Source organism: Dipodomys merriami, unplaced genomic scaffold, assembly GCF_024711535.1.
Source record: "Dipodomys merriami isolate MVZ:Mamm:240054 unplaced genomic scaffold, mDipMer1.0.p SCAF_2460, whole genome shotgun sequence".
Taxonomy (NCBI): Eukaryota; Metazoa; Chordata; class Mammalia; order Rodentia; family Heteromyidae; genus Dipodomys; species Dipodomys merriami.
Genome location: NW_027203894.1, coordinates 1,100 through 21,208, shown reverse-complemented (window position 1 = coordinate 21,208; position 20,109 = coordinate 1,100). Strand labels below are relative to the sequence as shown.

Here is a 20,109-nt window from a genome sequence, read left to right as displayed (position 1 = left end):
TACTAAAAAGATCATTTATATCAGGATTTAGACCAAATGTTAAATTTTCAAAGATAAGGGCTTAAGTAGAGAGTTAAGCACCAGGAGCTACACTAAACATCTGTATTCCAAAGGATGGCCTGCCTGTCCCACCTAGGCTATTTGAGGAGCTAAACAATGCTTTCGCCCATTTGGGGAGGTAATGTTTTCCTAGGATTTCAAGGTAAGACTTGTCCCACCTCCAGGCCTTGAAGCTGGGTGCAATGCCCCCATCTCCAGCCTGGATACCAGGATGTCTACAGGCAGTTGTGTGGACTCAACCACCCTATTTGCCTTGATGCAATTTGTAATCACTAACTGTTCGATCTGCTTTTATAACTTGTTTGTCAATTACAAAACTGCCACTGAACACCTACAAGTGGAACTTCTTATGGATCTTACCTTTAAACATCCTAGACTATTTAAATCTTTTACAAACCAAAGTACTAAACAGGCTATGCTGCTATAGCCGCCCCCCAAAAGGTCCATACAGTTATGAAAAGTTAAAAAATTATGCCTAAACTCTAGTTTGGAATAAAATGTAATTAGTAAAAAGTTGTCACCTTGACAAACTACCCCACACCATATTCTAAAAGCCAGTGTACAATCAGAAAAATATTAGGAGAGTTTACTAAAGTTAGTCCCTAGGTAAAACTTCTTTAATGAACCTGTGTAGACTAATGCCAACTGTTTACACACCCATAAAACATTTAAGCTTCAATTATTAAAAAAACAAAAAAGGGGAATCCCCAAGGGAAACTTTTGCCTTAACCTTATTTACTCTAAATTTTTAAAATTGCACTCAAAGTGATCCTTTCACTAAAGCTGAAAAGCATTTTATCCCTCTAGCACCACCTCACTATCTATTCCCATATGGTTTAAAAAATTTAATCAATGAAGACTAAGACTAATGCCCCATAAGGGAAAACAGCGTTTCTATCATTCCAGATGGATCCACTGGCAACATCTGGGTCCCTTTTTGACTCATCCGACCTCCAGAGAAGCAAAAACAACACAACACAACCCTGAGGAAGAACATCTAGTACGCAGCTTTGCAGACCTAAGGTTGAAGTCCGGAGGAAGCCATCATCCTTATCTTAAGAAAACCAGCTTGACCCCAGCAACATGGGGTCAGAATAAGGTGTTGACACAAGACCGAAGCCACCCTGGTCAGTACAAAAACCCCTAGAATACCTGAATATCTGTTTTGGCCATGATTGCACTGCTTGTGAATACTTCTGCAGTGAGTAGTGAACATGCATATTGGGCCTATGTCACTCACCGACCATTGTTAAAATTAGTGGATTAGCTAGACCAAGGTCCGGTGGCGTATACAAATGACAGCATGTATTTTCCTCCACCATGGGATCATGCAGACCCTACTCATCCAGGTGAGGAAGGCATACCTTATATTATTTCCTTAGGATTTGAGTCTTTACCACTGTGTTTAGGGACATCACCTTGCTTACCAACCAGAAGACAGGTATGGGCATACATCTTGCCTGATGATAAAATCAACAATCATATGGGGCTATTCAGCACAATTTCCTTAAATTTTATTGGTAAGGATCATTCTTATACAAATAAGACTGGGCGACCACCTAACCTAGTATGCCAGGACATTAATTATTGAATTTTGTTTATGTTTCTATTCAGTGGTCTCAGTGTCAAAACCCTAGAGGAAAGATTATACAGCATAATGATAACATCTCATTTATAGATTGAGGTCCTCATGGATGTTTCATTGCCAATTATTCTGAAAAGCATGTTGGTGATTGGTATACTAATAATTCTTCTGATGGTGACGTCTATACAATGGAGTTATAAATCATGTAGAACCCATTGGCTTGCTCACCTGACATGATGGAGGCCTTGTGCCTCGTAGGCCACATATAAATTTCAGGGGACACTTAGGGCCTGAGCAGTGGCATGTATAAAACTTGCCACCCAATTTTATACAACTCAGAATTGGATTGGTCACTTTACTAGGGCCCATGAGGCAAATTATACATTTTTCAGGAACCATTCTTCTACTCTACAGGGTTGTATTAAACTTTCCTATGTCCTAGCCCACAGGGACAGTGTCAATCAATGAGAACCCACGCAGCCTGGACTCTTTACATGCTTAAATCATACTATTTCTTTTAATATGCCTTCTCAGTCTCTCCTGATATTAAGATCTCGCTTAGGGGTCTGGGTGCCTGTTAACCTCACCCGACCTTGGCAGGAGAGCCCCACTGTTGGTTTGTTGACAGGAGTCTTCCAGCAACTGCTGAAGAGAACTAGGAGATTCCTGGGTCTGAGTGTAGCTGTGATCCTTGAAATGACTGCTATCACCATGACTGCTGCGACTGCCGGAGTGGCCCTGCATTCCTCCATCCAAACCAAGGACTTTGTAGAGAAGTGGCTGGACTGTCACCAGCTATGGACTCATCAGCACAATATTAAACAGGACATTGATTCCCGTCTGAACACCCTGCAACACACGGTGCAGTGGATGGGAGACCAGATAATTGATCTGCAGAAACAGCTAACCTTCAAGTGTGATTAGAGCTCAATAAACTGTGCATCACTCCTACTTGATTCAACACTTCTAACATTACTTGGCAGGGACTTCACTACCACCTGCCGGTCTTGCAAGAAAATTTGACTTGGGACATCCACTAGTTACAGCAGGAAGTCATTGAGACTTTCTTGGCACAACTCCCTGGGGTGGGATATGAAGGTCTGGCTGAGGGAATTGCATCTGTGCTAAACCAATTGGACCCTCGAACCTGGTGGCACAGTTTTACCCATAGTGTTTCTACAGGATTGATTGCATTATGTCTTGTCAAGATATTGCTGTCTACATTCCAAAATAGTTTCTGCAAATCCCTTCTGCAAAAGATCTCTTGCTTACAGTTGTACTTAAAAAACAAAAAAGGGGGGAGATGTCAGAGGCATCAACCGGCATAACCCCATCTGTTGCTGTTTCCACAGCGGGATCTGGGAACACGATGTGTGGTATAGGCAAGAAGGGACTACACCATGTGGGTATAGACAAAATTTATTGAAACATCACATGCTTATATACAGCACACAAGCAGGAGAAGTAAATCTTCAGTCAGGGGCAGAGAGTTAAACAGTTTTATGGGAGCACAGACAATGAGAGTTTAAACAGAAAAAGCTAATCCTTGTCAACAAATGTGGAGCAGTTCCACTAAACAAGGTTGTAAAAGTAGGTAAAGCACAGGTGATTTACACATGGGGGGGGGGGTCTCCAGGCATTGTTCTACGTGGTTAAGTAGATGAAGCACGAATGCTACTTTGAGCAAACCGTTACCTGAGTCTTGCACCGGGGCAGAACCTTTGCCCAGCATGGAGGAAAGGGTGTCCCTTCCTCCCCGAGAAGAATTGGTAGTGGTCCTGTGGCTCAGGTGGTAGGGCACTTGCTTTCAGCTGAAGAGCTGAGGGACAGCGTCCAGGCCCAGAGTTCAAGCCCCACAACCAACAAAAATAAATAAATTGGAAGGAAGGGATGCATGTCTGTATGCACCCTCAGGGCACACAGGTGCTCAGATGGGGTTTTGCAGGCCTATGCCTCCAACACCCATATGAACCCCTCTCCTTCTGCTCCAGATCCAGCTCCCAGACCTTAGGCAGATTGGGTGGAAGGGGGCTGTGTCAGTCCTGGAGTTTTTCTCCGCCTCTGGCTGTGCCTGAGCAGCTGCAGGAGCCCTGGCCCATGCTGCACGAGGCAGCAACAACTGCTGCAGTCGCTGCTGCAAGTTTGGCCATTTGGCTCCACTCCTGCCTGGTTGCCCTGACACTGGAGGAGTCTCGCTGGCTCCTTTGCTGTTTCACACTGCACCTCCAGCCTAGGGATGAGCCCAGGAAGCTCGGCGCTGGAGCCTTTGAGGCCTGAGGTCAGCCACTGGAGGGATTTGGAGGGGCTGCCCTGCCTGCAGGGTCTGGCCTGAGGAGCTTGTGCCCCAGTCATGGCTGCTTGCTGCTCAGAAGAAGCGGCGGTGGAGCTGGCCTGTAGCCGGCTTGCTTGCTCCCTCCGAGGCTCTTACAGTTGTGTTACTGGCAGAACAATATCCCAACTGCTCTAGTACTATTTTATTGTATTTTAAAAATAAAAGACTTCATGGGCCCCAAAAGTGCTTTATGAAATATGACTGGCAGCCGCTATTTAAATAAATGTGAGAATTCAGGAGTTTTTCTTTTATCTTCCTAAGTGATTTTTTTTGTCTGTCTTGGGACTTGAACTCTTGGCCGGGGTACTGCTGTCCCTTAGCTCTTCAGCTAAAGGCTAGCACTCTACCACTTGAGCCACAGGACCACTTAGGTTTTCTGGTGGTTTATTGGAGATAAGAGTCTCATGGTCTTTCCTGCACTGGTTGGATTTGAATCTCGATCCTCAGATCTCAGCTTCCTGAGTGGCTAGGATTACAGGCAGGAGCCACTTGTGCCCAGCTCTAAGTGATCATTTTAAAGGCTAAGCATAATAGGTCACTCCTGTAGTACCATCTACTTGGGAGGCATAGATTGAGAGGACTGCAATCCAAGATCAACCCAGGCAAAAAGTGAGATCTGATCACAATCATCAAGCTGGGCTGATTCCAATAATCTCAGCTAGATGGGAGGCTGGTCCTGGGATGGGAAGAAAACAGGATGCCCTAACTTAAAAACTAAAGTACAAAAAGGCCGTGGTGTGGATTAAGAGTTAAACACCTGCCTAAGCATGAAATCCTTTGTATAAACCCTAGTACTGAGAAAAGGAGGGAGGGAGGAAAGCAGGAAGGGATATAGGGGAGGGAGAGAGATGTTATTTCATTAATTTTACATTTTTCCTAACACCATTCATTTTGAGTTTCTTTTGCTCAAGACTAGCACTCTGCCACTCAAGCCTCAGTGCCACTTCCAGCCTTTCTCTTTATGTGGTACTGAGGAACCAAACCCAGGACTTCATGTATGTGCTAGGCCAGCACTCTATTACTAAGCCACATTCCCAGTCCTTCTTTTATTTTGTAAGATGAGGTTTGGTTTTGTGTTCTTCTCTTGGCATGGAACTTAGGCTAGTCTCAACCTAACTTCTGACTCAGCCTCCTAAATTCAGAGATTGCAAACATAGACCACCATACTCAGCTCAGGATTCCTTTGAGAGAATCATCTTTTCAGAGACAGAGTTATTCTGTCTTCCTTGGATTGGATGGCCTTTTGCTTTTGGCATTGTGTTAATCCCATTTCTTGTCCTGATATATTTCTCCTTCTAGATCAATAGAAAATTTTCAGCTTCCCAACTTGAAGCCTATTGGTCTCATCCAATAATATAACAAAATTTGTGAATACCATTACCTGGCATCATGGGCATGCCAGCCAGCTAAAACTCAGCAATCAGATGGGCTTGGGCTTCAACAATGCAGGCATTTCTCTGCATAATCTGAAAACTGTCATAGATAATGTTGGTTTATTCCATCCTGTTTTCAGCTGCTTGCCATTCTGAGCTTTGTATGTTTTTGCTTTCTTTTATTTATTTATTTATTTATGTATTTATTTATTTATTTTGAGTCATAGGCCTTGATCTCTGGGCTTGGCTTGGGTGATGTCCCTGAGCTTTTCAACTCAAGGCTAGCACTCTACGACTTGAGCCACAGAGCCACTTCTGGTTTTCTGGTGGTTTATTGGAGATAGGAGTCTCATGGACTTTCCTCCCTGGGCTGGCTTTGAACCACGATCCTCAGATCTCAGACTTCTAAATTGCTAGGATTACAGGTGTGAGCCACCTGTACCCGGCCCTGACTGAATCTTGAAAAGAGAAGACAGGAATAGGTCAAGAGACACACAGTATCAAAATGGGGATGGGAGGGATCGAGAGTCCTGACTGAGCAGTGGATCCATATAAAGTCTGATCAGACTTACTCCAAACATGAAGGAACATCTTCAGTCTGGATGTGGGATGCCTATAAACATTGTCAGGGACATGAAAGGAGCAGGGTTGGGTTGAAGGTTTAGGGAGCACTGTGGGATGAAGTGTCATTAAAAACTCAGCTCTGGGGCTGGGAAGTTGGCTCAGTGGTAGAGCTCTTGCCTTGCGTGCCTGAGTCCCGGGGGTTCGATTCTTCAGCACCACATAAGCAAAATGGAAAGCCGGAAGTGGCGCTTTGGCTCAAGTGGTAGAGCACTATCCTTGAGCTGAAGAGCTGAGGGACAGGGCACAGGCCCAGAGTTCACACCCCACAACCGGACCCTCCCCCCCAAAATAAAACTCTCAGTTCTGACAGCACAGATCAAGTGTATGTCTTGGGAGTCCCCTGTTGTGCTGTGGCAATGCTCTTCCAGTGTATGTCTGCCTAGAGGGGGAGGTGTTTGCTCCTCATTTGTCATTAATTCTAGAGGACAGAGGAGCCCCATGAGTCCAGTAAACAGATGCTTTCTGGCAGCTTCACACAGTGTTTCCTCCAGGCAGCACCAGGCTCTTTACTTGCTCTGATGAGGCAGCTGCATATGGGTCTGCAGGAATTTCTTGTCAAGAAATTAGAGAGTCATTCATTCATTACTCTAGAACAAAGAGTGGCAATGCCTAACTATAGGTTGCTTTGTTATTCCAATGTGTGTGCTACTGGCACTGGCTTGTCTCTTCAGTCTGCACAGGCTCAGGACAATACTATAGTCAGCTCGGACACACCAGCTTACACCCAGTCACTACTCAGAATGTGATGTCAAAGCTACTCCTGGTAATAGATGACAAGGCTGTTTAAATCAGAATAAGATCACAGCAGAATGCACTACGATATCTTTTTGCTCCTCTGATTTTACAGCTTCTAAGCTAGTGTTTCCTGGCTTCCTATCCTTGTGGCCTAGTATGAGAGCCATCTAGGTTGTTGCAATGCATCAGCCAGGAGAAGGGTGTCTATAGTCAGAGTATGACACAAAAAATAGCATCTGTGGTGAGGTTAGACTTGGTGTTGGATTATAATTAAGCTCTTGCTGCAAAGCTGGGAACCATGGAAATGGACTGCCATTGTGAAATGGACATGGGATAATTTAGGAGACAACAAGGATCTGAGTAGCTCTCACCTGTAATCCTAGCTACTCAGGATGCTGTGATCTGAGTACTGAGGTTCAGAGACAACCTAGGCACAAATATCAGATAGTTTCTTTCTTCCAATTAACTAGCAAAAACGAACTAGAGCTGTGGCTGAAGTACTAGCCATAAGAAAAAGAGCTAAGGGTCAGCACTGAGCACCTGCTAGCATGAAAAAAATGAGAAAGACATAAGAAGGGAAATTACAAGGGAAATTACAAGAAACTTACTGTGAACAATTAGACCTCTAATTATCTTTCTTTTTATTAGCAAGTATTGGTTGTACAAGAAGGAGGTTGTGAAGTTCCCATACATGGATACAATGTATCACAGTCATACCCACTCCATCACCTACCCAGTCTTATTTCCAGTTAACACTAAAAAGCCAGAAGCAGTGAGGTAGCTCAAGTGGAAGAGTCCCAGCCTTGAGCAAAAAACTGAAGTGACATTACCAGGTCCTGAGTTGAAGCCCTAGGACAAGGACCACCACACCCAACAAAAATAAAATATTCCATGGGAATGAATGTAGATCTTGTAACATACAACTACAGAAAATAGTAATGTCTGGCATTGAGCTCCCTTAAATTATAAATAACATGAGGAAACAAAGGTCCAAAGTCTTTTTGAATAGCATTTTATTTTCTGAGGATAACAGAATAACAAGACATTGTTATTGTCTGTTCTGTCACATGGTGTTAGATATAAGTATGAGATACTCTGCAGGAAGAACCTCTGTGCAACTTCTGAGGAAACAGAAGTTGGCTGTTCTTTTAAGGGTGAGGGAAATACTTTGTATCTTTTGATGGCGGTGAATCTATGGGAAATCATCAACCTATTAAAAAAACTAGATATAGAATTATATCATCTTATATTAAGAAAGGTCATTAAAGGCACTTTAAAACTAAACAAAGAGGGGCTGGGAAGGTGTCTGAATGGTAGAGTGCTTGACTCACATGCATGAGGCCCTGGGTTCAATTCCTCAGAACCACATAAGCAGAAAAGCAGAAAGTGGTACTGTGGCTCAAGTGGTAGAGCACTAGCCTTGAGCTGAAAAGCTGAGGGACAGCTCCCAGGCCCTTTGTTCAGACCCCATGGCCAACAAAATACATACATACATACATACTTACATAAACTAAGAATAAGAACTTTAAGAGCGTAAACTAATAGAAATGGAATATAACTTAAATAGCAATCTACAAATTTATACTGTTAAATTCATTGAGTACTTAAACAAATGGGGAAATTCAATTCTTTCCCATAATAGATTGTTAACTGAAGAATATAATTTGAGTGAGGGAATTTTGTGTAGATGCCTATTACATATCATCTAATAGAAATGCCATGTAAGCCAGAACACAGAAGCCTCCCACAGGACATAGTGCTGTCTGAAAATGAACTCATGGAAAAATGGTACAAAACCTCGTTCAGAAGTGATACTAAACTTTTTCTGTGTATATGCTGATCCTGGGGTTAGAACTGAGGGCTTGGGTGCTGTCTTTGAGCTAATTTTGCTCAGGACTAGTGCTGTGCCACTTGAGTCACAGCACCACTTCCAGGAGTGTTTTAGTAGTTTTTTGGAGATGAGTCTCATGGACTTTCTTTCATGGGCTGGCTTCAAACATTGGTCTTCAGATCTCCACCTCCTGAGCAGCTAAGGCTATAGGCATGATCCAGCAGTGCTGGGCTCCAAACTGACAATTTTCTCTCAAGAAATATCACTTCACACTGAAATAGTGAATCCAAATAGCTCATAATGGAACAAGGAATAATATTTCCAGAGCAACCTATAGTGGATCTATTCGCATATACTGTGACAGATACCAAATGTTCCCAAATCAAATCTACCCTAACCATTTTTCTCTCATAGACCCTTCTTAAAGCAATTTCAGCAGGTTTTGTTAGTTTGTTTTGTGCTTATTCTAGGTCTTGAACTCGGGGCCTGAGTACCATATCTATGCTCCTTTTGCTTAATCTTAGCATGCTACCACATGAGCTACAACCCATTTCCTTTCTTTTGGTAGTTTTTTGGAGATAAGACTCACTGATTTTTCCTGCTTACAACCTTCTGAATAGATGGGATTAAAGTTGTGAGCCACTTTCCCCCACCTTCATTGTTTACTTTTGTAGGAGCACATAAAGTACTTCCACCACATTTGTCCATTTGCCCTTCCCCTCACAATGCTACCCCCACCAAAAACCTTATAATAGATTTCTTAATCCCTTGATTAAAGTAAACTAAGCAAAGAGACAATTAAAAATGATATGCTATGTCTTAGGTTGCCTTGATCTTAGCAGAGTATCACTTCAAGTTAAAAACTGATTAACAAAAATTGAAGAAAAATACCGAGGAGACTCAAAATTGAACAAAGTAAATCCTAATCTTCAAGTTTCAGGTCTCCAAGTAAAAGGAAAGCAGAAACTGTTGTTGCGAGTTCCAGGTAACCAGTGAGGCTTGATAGTCAAATGTGATGTGTGATCCTGAAGTCTGAGGGGAGTATGAGCAGTATTAATGTATTAGTGTTTAAAATCCCTCACTTCAATGGTTATGCTGGGGTGAAGTTGAGAATGTCCTTGTTCAAGGTTTTGGGTATCATCATATTTATGACTTCATGAAATCCCATAACATCATGATGCCTCTTCCTGAAAATTCATTGAGTAATCCTAGCTACTCAGAAGGCTGAGATCTGAGCATCATGGTTTAGTTATCTCCAATTAATCACCAAAAAGATGGAAGTGGAACTGCAGCTCAAGTGGAAAATCACTAACCTTGAGGGGGAAAAAAAGCAAACAAGAACAGATTCTAAGCCCTGAGTTCAAGCCCTAGGAGTGGGGATGGGGAGAGTTTGATTGAGAAGGAAGACAAAAGACAGTCAAAGCCAAGAGTAAAGTAGGCCCTAAAAGTTCAGAGATTACAACCTAGAATGCCTTTAACCAAGGATGCTTGTCTTAGTTGGGTTTTTCTTATTGTGATTTTTATAGGCAAACAGCATTGAATTGGAGAAAAAATAGCTTTCTCAACCTAAACCAAATGTCAAAATGAAGAAAAAGCCTATCTTGCGCAAGCCTATAAAGCAGGAGTTACTGGAGGGGAATGAAGAAAGCCTAAAGAAGAGCTCAGCATCCCAGAGAATGGTGTGTCAGACCAGGAAAGCAAAGAGGAGGACCAGGAGCCAGAATCATCATGTGACCTCAACTCTGTGGATATGTGCAGAGTCATGTGTTCACTCACTAACTCTTAGGATTTTGTCATGGCTAGGACACTAAACTCGCTCCTTACTCAAATTTTCCCTTTCATCTGCTTGATCTCAAAACTTCTTAACTTGGGTGGCATTTTTTGTGCTTTTGAAAATTTTATTATTTCTCAAAAACAGCCTTTGAAGTGTTAAAAGGACATCTGGGTGAATAAAGTGGAAATATTCGAGTTTTGTTAAAAAAAAAATGAATGCACTGAGGCAGTTGGAAGACCATGGGAAGAGGTGTAATAAGAATAGTCTCTTCCGTGGGAAAAGTCTTAGCAGTTTTACCTTCAGCTCCATCTGTAAGAAACCATTAACATTCTCTATTAGTAGAGTTATTATTTGTATAATTAAATTTGGAATTGGCACTTGATGATCCAAATATTAAGTACCATGTCCCCTGAGCAAAGTTTAGGTTGTTTGATATAAAGTTGAAGAGCCTACAAGTTTAATTTTTTCTTTAATATAATAAGTAACAGACTATTTTTCAAAATCTACTTGGTATGGCGAACTTGAATTGCTAGGCCTGGTAATACTTTTCATTGTAGGAACAACTAGTTTTTCTACATAGCTCTTACCCTATACCCTGATGCCCTACTCTGCTTTGTTAGCCTTGTCCAATACTTTGGGATGTAGTCCTTTGGTTTATTTTTATCATTCTAAAGCTAGTCTCTATCATCATAGATATGTCAGAATTGGCATGTTGGTCTAAATATCTGGGAATAAATCTATTTCTTCCACTGTTAACCCCACAGACATCTTTAGGTAGAAAAATGTTGTTTCCTGCTCTTTGCCTTAGCACCATCTTCCTAGAAAAAACAGCACCATGAGAGCCAAGTAGAGGAAGCGAATGCGCAGGCTGAAGGGCAAAAGAAGAAAGAGGAGGCAGAGGTCTAAGTAAACCAGTTTGTGCACCCATCAAGGCCAGAGGAGCAGGAGGAATAAGGAATGCCATAGGCTGGGACGCTGAGATGTTGGACTGCATGCCGCTGTGATTTCCCAGTGGATCCAGAACTTTCATTGCCAAGATCATCTCTGAAAGACACACCTTGCTCATAACCAAGCATCCCCTGATGGTCCTGTGCCCCAGACCTGTGACATTCTGGACTAGTTCTGTTCATAGTTGTGGCCAAGTGTGACACATGTACAATAAACCATCTCTTTTGCTGTTGCAAGAAAAAAACAGAAAGAAAAATGTTGTTTCCTTATTGAAAATTCACCCATTTCAAATATTTTGTGGAAGTTTCTTTTTTGTTTATTGTTTTTTGTTTTTTGGATTTTGTTTTTTGTTTTGTCAGTCATGGGACTTTAATTCTGGGCCTAAGCACCGTCCCTCATTCTTCAGCTCAAGGCTAGCACTCTACTACTTGAGCCACAGTGCCACTTCTGGTTTTCTGAGTAGTTTATTGAGATAAGAGTCTCAGGGACTTTCCTGCCTGGGCTGGCTTTGAACCATGATCCTCAAATCTCAACCTCTTGAGTAGCTAGGATTGCAGGCTTGAGCCACCGGTATCTGGCTGGAAGATTTTTATATGTGGATTTATGGAGGGGTGTATTTGTTTTCTACTTTTCAAACCATTATTTAATGACCATTATTTTGGTATTGAGCAATTTTATTATTTTAATTTGGGGCATTGCTTTATTTTGTTATGTTTTTGCCCATAATGGTATTTGAAATCAGGGTCTCATACTCACCTTACTTGAAACACTGCTCAAGTCCAGCTCTTTGCTTGTTGAAGATGGAGTTGCAGACTTTTCTGCCTGGCCTGGCTTTGAATCACCATTCTCCAGATCTTAGCCTCCTAATTGAATTTTATGTGTTCAATAGTGTGGAATGTAAGCCAGGCATGGGAAGCTAACAACTATAATCCTAGCCATTCAGGAGACTGAGATGTGAAGTCAATCCCAAACATAAAAGTTCGTAAGTCTCTCAACTCTAACAAACTTCTCAGAAAAGGCTAGAAGTGGTGCCATGACTCAGGTGGTAGAATGCTAGCTTTGAGCAGAAGAAGCTCAAGACAGCACCTAATCCCTGAGTTCAAGCCTCTGCCTGTTGGGGTGGGGGGCAGAAGATTGGGTTTCAAACAGTCAATTGGAAACTCTTCTTCCCAACATTTCATGACCAGTCTTCCCTCTCCTCCTTCATAAAGGCCACAGTATTACAGGTTTTCTACCAGAGTCATAGAAACTGGTAATATTAAGTGCTTTTTGTTTTACATTCAATTCACTTTGGAACTTTAAAAAACTTCTATAACTTATAATAAAGATTTATACTATTGAAAAATAACTGATTTTTTGAAAAGCATAGAAAAAAATCTTTGTCAAGGGTCCCAGTGGATACTAAGGAACATTATTGGGAAATTTTTACTTGGTTGCTTGTCTGTTGAATCATTTAAACACATGTGGAATTTGGGGTTTTTCAACATTTTACCACCAAATCTTCAACAAACTACGTTGCCTCATTGGATTTTGCTTTAAAAATTATAAAATATTTTGACATGTTTTTGGTTTGGTCTTTTGGGGATTTTGGCTTTTGGAGTGCTAGTGGGCCAGTACGTAGGCTTGAATGGAGGTCTGGTATCTTGCTTAGATTATTTTGTTCAATGCAATCACTGTGTCATTTAAGTCAGATTTCCACTTCTGGCTTTTTGCTACTTAATTGAAATAAGAATCTTGAGGATTTGTTTCCTTGGGTTGGCATCAAACTGTGATCTTCAGATCCCACCTTCATGAGCAGCTGAAATTACAAGTATGAGCCAAACCCTGGATATATTGTACTACCTATAAAACCAAAAGATGGACAAAATTCTGAAGCAAGTGTGTATGATATGTATTTTACATAATTATATAGACAAATATAACCATGTAAGTGTGTGTGTGTGTGTGTGTGTGTGTGTGTGTGTGTGATTTTAAATGTGTAGAGGGAAATGAAGATGTATTGAGGAAAGATTTCACCTAGGTTTTTTCACAGACTGGGCTACAATACAGTCATCATCCCATCCATCTGCATCCTTCCCTAAGATATGCACATCCTGTGGTGGTATCATGGTTATTTTTTGTGTGTGAGAGCCACTACCGAGGCTTGGATTCAGGGCCTGGATGGTGGCCCTTAACTTTTGTTGTTGTTGCAAGGCTGGTAGTCTGCCTTTTGAACCACAGCTCAGCTTTCTGTCTTTTGCTGGTTAATTGGAGGTAAGGGTCTTTTTGCATGGGTTGGCTTTGAACTGGGATCCTAAGATCTCAGCCTTCTGAGTAGCTAGGATTACAGGCTTGAGCCTCCAGTGTTTAGCTTTTCATTATTACTTTTACAACCTACATACTCATACACATCCCTTGCATCCAAAAATCTGACAGTTCAGGCTAACTGACAAGATGTGAGGAAAGATGGCTGAGTGGATAAGTTTCCAAATGGGCATCTAGCCATATTAATATCATTTTGGTAGGTAACTTACCCTTTAGTGAGCACATATTTCCTCTTTCACTCTTTCTTTAGAAGTCAGTGAAATGTTTTTGATATATCTTTCAAATATTATCTCCCAAACAGGAGATAATATTTTAATATATTTGACAATATTTCAGATGAGGGGTCTTGGTTGTCTGGAGCTCTGTGGGAAGAAGGCATCCAGCTGGGCTGTGGGCAAAGAGCTGATGTTTTCTATCTGCTGGTTGCAGAGAAAAAGGTTTTCTTCCTGGGAAGGCTTTGAATCCAAACCCTCTGCTTTCAGGCTTCTGAGGATTACAAGCATAAAGCACCACCAACTGGCTCATTTTAGAAGCCTTAGTTGCTTTTCATTCATCCCTTTTTTCCTGCAAGGTTGATCTAGGCAGCCTGGTTGTACCTCATGATAAAGTGATTTTTATAATACTTTGCCTCTGCCATTTCTGAAACTTATTTCCTCAGTACTGGGTATATGAAGTTGATCTAAACCCAGTAACATTTTCCTTCTGAGATGTTAGGTAGCTTATTTAAATCATTTATCCTTTCCTTTGGCAAAGCAATCAAGATGTTTCTGTAAAACCCAATTTCATGAGAGTATTATAGTTAAAAATTATCATATGCACACTTCAGTATAGTCTATGCTTTATTGATTTATTGATTTATTTATTTAGGTCAGTCGTGGCGCTTGAACTCTGGGCCTAAGCCCTTTACTTCAGCTCTTCAGATCAAGGCTAGTGCTCCACCACTTGAGCTACAGCACCACTTCCAGTTTTCTGATGGTTTATTGGAGATAAAAGTTTCACGGAGTTTCCTGCCCAGGCTGGTTTTAAACCATGAGCCTCAGATTTCAGCGTCCTAAGTAGCTAGGATTACAGGCCTGAGCCACAAGTGCCCGGCAGTCTCTGCTTTTATAAACTTATAGATTGGTTGGAAGAATGATGATTGTTGAATTAATTTAGTAACTATTCTATAGATTTTAATCCTTAAGGCTTATTAACTCAAAAAGGGATTAAATACATTCAGAATAGTGGAATGTGGCAACTACTGATTTGATGTATGTGGACAAATGATCAGATTTCTTATGATTACTAAAAAGATTTCTTCAAATTTCCAGTGGTAGGCTGCTGTGCTAACTTGGAGGAGACAGTGGTGATGCTGGAGCTCTGAAAACTGGCTATGAAGCAGAATTCAGAGGAGAGCATTTGCTAAGGATATAATTTCCAAGGCTCAGACCAAATATATTGAACTAGATTGCCCAATGATGAACAATGGGGCACATTTTGTTTGTTGTTTTGTCTTGTGAAGATTTAAATTTTGAGCCTGGGTACTGTCCCTTAGGTTTTTTTTTTGTTCTAAGCTAATGTTCTACCTCTTGAACCACAGAGTCACTTCCAGATTTTTGGTGGTTGATTGAAAGCCAGTCTTACCAAATTTCCTCTTTGGGCTTGCTTCAAACCTCATCCTCAGATATTGGCCTTGGGGGTAGTTAGGATTCCAGGTATGAGCCACCAGTACCCGGCTAGGATCACATTTTAAAAGTATTCTCTAGGTTAGTCTGGTGTGTCTGGTTACAATTTGAGAACATTGGTTCCGGTGAGTCATGTCCGATTTAGAGTAAAATCAGAACTTTTCTTCCTGTAACAAGTAGCACACAATATCTAATTTATTCCTGTCTTCATCTCTGATCTCTTTCTTCTTCATTGTACCAGTCCTTCCTTGTTCCATGAACTTCAGCATGTCAGTGCTTTCTTCCTTTTCTTAAACAAGTCAGGTCCATTCCCACCATTGGGAATGTGCTTGCTGTTCTTGCTACCTGGAACATCTGCTCCTAGAAAATTGCATGGATGATGGCCCTGCTTTCAGATCAAATGTCCCCTCCTCAGGGATGTCTCTTCCTATCCCCACTGTGAAGTTGTACCCACAATACCACCAATGTCATGCCTCTGAGTTATAGAAATTGTCATTATGATTTCTGGTTTTCTTCTCAGCATGAAATAGGCATGGAGGTAGCCACATTCACTTCTGTTTCTCCAACCCCTGCCTAGTGCCTGGTCTTTAGTGCTCAGGAGCCTTAGCATGGGAATAAGCCTGTTCCAGCTCAAGTAATCCTAGCTACCAGTCAGGACAGCTCATCAAGCTGTAGCCTGGTGTCTAGCAGTCATTTCCTCTCATCTTTTGTGCTCTCTGTGTATCTGAGTCCACCTGATGGCCAGATCAGTGCCTGAAACCTATCTGCTGCCATGGCAAAAGTATCTGTGATGTCATAGAAGTTATGGCCATTGTTTTGTGAAGCTATGAGGACACCCACCCCCACAAAAGGTCACCCAGACAGGGATCTCCCATGCCCAGGAGTACATTCAAAAGTTCAGCAACCAAACCATCCCTCACCCCCTGATGCACTCAGTGTGTTTCCATTTCTTTAAAAAAAAAGAAAAAGAAAAGAAAAAATCAAGACATGCCTTTGATGATTTGTCACAGAATTATTGAAACATAGTATATAATTTTATGTGAGTATTTGTAAGACTTTGTCCATCTCTGGAGCCATTGGCATATTTATATGTGTTTGCAGCTTGGGAACAAAAATAATCTTTAATTCAGTATAGTCAGAGACTATAGTTCAGAAGGCTCTTTGAGATCCTTTTGGAGAGAATGCTAACTTTCCATCTACAGGTGGCCATCTTGGTACAGGAATTGAATAGATTATCATAGGATAAGAAGCTTGTCCTTATTTCTACTGACTTTTCTCTGGGGTCAGGGAGGGTGATCCAACGGCATATGTGTCTTTGCTATCCTGGAGGGGCCCAGACTTCCTCTCAAAGTCTAATGCCATGATGGTAAAAGAGGCTAAAACTCAGAACCCACCTTCCTATACAACTAGGATTATAGGTCTGAACCTTGTACATACAACTCATAGCCCTTTTTTGGGACATAATGTGGTCAACTTAATTATATTCACTTCATACATATATACACAAAAGTATATACACATGTATTTATTCATCTATTTATAAACAGTATTATATCCACACACACAAATATATATTTATATAATTATAATCAAAGTTATATCACCACTTTCCCCAATAATGCTTTACACTGGTTTGTGAAAAAATACCCTTGAGACTAAAAATGTTAAATGCTCTCATAGTTTGAAAAAATCATATTCAATCTTACATAATATATTATATATAATATAGTGTAAAGAATATAACATGTATTTACATATAACTAATTTAATTATGGATTTCCTTCCCAATTAATTACGGAACCATTTAGACAATGATAATTTAGACATGTCTAAATTATCTAAATGTCTAATTTAGACAATGATAATTGTCTAAATCTAAATCTATTTTACTGTTGTCAGGAAATACATTATTATAATAAGGCTTGCAAAATTCACATTGGTGAGTTCCAAAGCCTCAATAATTAAAATATACAACTAGGATGATAGAAACAAAATAATAGAAAAAGGAAGAATGGGAGCTTGTGGGAAGGAAAAAAACCTCAACAACCCAAACCTCCACAACCCATGCCTTTTTTCCCCCAAAATCTTTAGAGACTTAATATATTGGAATCAACACTTACAAGCACTACCCAAACAGAAAACAATCACAAATTTAGAATTCAGCTATTCTAGTCTCAATCCATGCCTTCTGTCAGACAAGCAAGTATTCATCATCAATCTCCTTTTTTAAAAAAAAATCATGTGTATGAGTCTTCTCCATTAACAATTTGATATACCAGAATTTGTTCAGAGTACGTACTTGTGGCTCACACCTGTACTCCTAGCTACTCAAGACTGACATGGAAGGAAAACATTTGGCTTGTCATTCTTTAATGACAGAAGGGAAGCTCAGATGTGTTTAGTATGTAAAAGACCCTTAGGTCATTACTCAGAAGCATAATAAAGAAATGGAAAGGAAGAAAAAGGGAAGAAATATATGTATATGTTACATTGGGTAGGTTTGTGTACATATGTGTCTGTCTATATGTACATAGGCATACATATCCTTTAAAATGTGTATTGTATTGAATGTTTCCATTTTAATCCCCCTTTCTATCCTCTCCCTGCCCTGTACCTGCCATTACCTCTGATTTCACTGTTAGTTCCCTACTTTTGTCCATCTGGAGTCTGTCCATACCGCTTTTCTGGTGGACTTATTGACATCAATCATTCATTTTCCTAAATTTTACAGATATGACATGCAATGTAACTATTTTAGAAATGATAGTGTGGGACAACTTCAAAAAATCAATTTAATGTATGCTGGAGACTCACCTGTAATCTAAGTTCTGAGGATGCTAGGATTCAGTCAGCCAGGGCAGAAAAGCCTGTATAACTCCATCATATTCACTTAATTAGTTAAAAAACAGGAAATGGAGCCATAGCCAAATTGTAAAAAAAAATACTGTAAATCTAAGAAGAATTTTATAAGAAAAGCAATATATGCTAACCTCTGCAATTACGGAGTTGGGAGCATTTTGTGAGCATCCAAGACTTGAGTTCTAATACCAGTACCAGAGCAACAACAGCAACAAAAACCATTTTCTATTACTAAACTAGTCCTGACAATTAATAACCTAAGTTGGTAATGTGCATTTAGTCCAGACGATGCTTATCCAGACTCAAGGGTAAACAGACTGAATTAGGAAAATTGAGACAGAACTGGAGCTAAGGAAATAATACAAAAATAAAAGACTAAAACCTGAAATTAAAATTTAAACAAAATTATAGCAGTTTGAACAAGAAAAGGATATTTTTATGAATAATGGGGTTTTGTGTTTTCTTCTGGCCAAGAAGTTGTACTCAATGCCTATGTGCCGTCCATTAGCTTTTTTGCTCAAGACAAGCACTGTAGTGCTTAAACCACAGCTCCACTTCCAGCTTTTTTTTTTTGGATGGTTAGAGCAGATTATTTCTGCCCAGGCTGGCTTTCAATTGTAATCTTCAGATCTCATCCTGATATCTACGACTGCAGGTGTGAACCACAAGCACCTGGCTGGAATAATAGTTTGAAAGATGCAGTTTTAGAAGAGTTGGAAGACTAAGCCAGGTGAGCAGGTATGCTGAAGCCAAGAAGCTAGAGGCTAGAGGTGTGTAATACTTTTATTATTTGTTCTGATGTAGGAGAAATTATCTTCAGATGGTTTTGATCCTGGACAAAAACACTGTGGAAAAAAAATGCAATGATGTAAGGAATTTTGTGTTCTCAATTTGGGAATCACTGAGAGAGAGAAAAAAATAATAAGCTGCCCTGGCATAGAGCTCAGAAGTTTAAGTTGACTAGGGAGGTATTCTATTACTTGACCCCTGCCCTAGGCAGTTGGTTTTCAGTTTATTTTCAGACAAGGTGTTCACTTTTTGCCCTGGGATGGCATTCAGATTTGCCTTTCCAAAAGCTGTGGTTGATTATAAGTATGCAGCTCTACTACCAGATTTACAAACCAACAATTATATAAATGGAACAGTTGTGGAAACAGAAGAAGAAATGTAGAAGTCCTGTAAAACTTTGTGTTCCTTGGAAATGGAGGTATAGATGATAGAGAGCTAATAGGTTATAGAAATCTTGCCCATGTAATTGTAACCCCTCTGTACAGTATTTTCACAATAAATTAAAAAAAAGAAATTTGAATCTCTGGACTCAGAACCTATAGCACAATTGAACAGTACTTTAGTAGGTCATAAATATCTGATTTCTACTCCCAAAATGACAATAAATACCACCCAGGATATTAAATTGCCTCAAACTGGCAAATTTCTTTGCTTGTCACATTTAAGTCAGGCTTCAAAGCTTTTCTAGGACCTCATTGTATGATTTTGTAGAAACTCAGATTTTTCCAGATATCACTGGCTAGGAGCTTATTGATTCTCCTGAACATAGACTGGGGGCATTTTCCATTAGCCCCATGGGTAATACTTTATCCTGCACAACAAAACAAGTGCTGATTTGACTAGTTTGGAGCTGATCTAGGTGGATTCTAAACGTCAATGGAAGTCATTCTGGATCATGTTCTTCCTTGCTGGTTCATGCAGGTACACCTGCATCACATGTAGGGTTCTGAACCACTGGAATGTGCACAGGGCTCAAAACCTGTTTGGGCTTTGCTACAAATGGAACAAACCCCTCTATGTTCACATGCTTTCTGGAGTGCAGGGATGGCTCCTGATCTCCATTGGTTACCAACACCAACATCACTAATAGATTCCTTATCTGGAGTTCAGGAGAAGCTGCTCTACAGTAATGCTAACCTATGAATGGAAATAGGCACAGGATTTTAGAGTGGACTCTAGAAGTTAAGGTGCAACTAAACTTCCATAAGGATCTAATGGGGGATCTCTATAG

At 40.5% G+C, this 20,109-nt stretch overlaps 1 protein-coding gene across 22 annotated transcripts in view; it reads left to right on the top strand.

The window, feature by feature from the left end:
* Positions 1-12,564, top strand: part of LOC138836021 (endogenous retrovirus group K member 18 Env polyprotein-like) — a 40,962-nt gene extending 28,398 nt beyond the window's left edge. For 14 of the 22 annotated variants that reach the window (XM_070034558.1, XM_070034554.1, XM_070034556.1 and 11 more), the window contains 2 exons: positions 967-1,187; positions 2,274-4,228. In XM_070034558.1, coding sequence (XP_069890659.1) covers positions 967-1,187; positions 2,274-2,569 — 517 coding nt within the window. In that variant the 3' untranslated portion in view covers positions 2,570-4,228. Of the gene's footprint in view, positions 1-966; positions 4,229-10,066 lie in introns of those variants that run through there. The other 8 variants (XR_011374858.1, XR_011374860.1, XR_011374859.1 and 5 more) reach the window with 6 other exon arrangements.
* Positions 12,565-20,109: the final 7,545 nt, after the last annotated feature.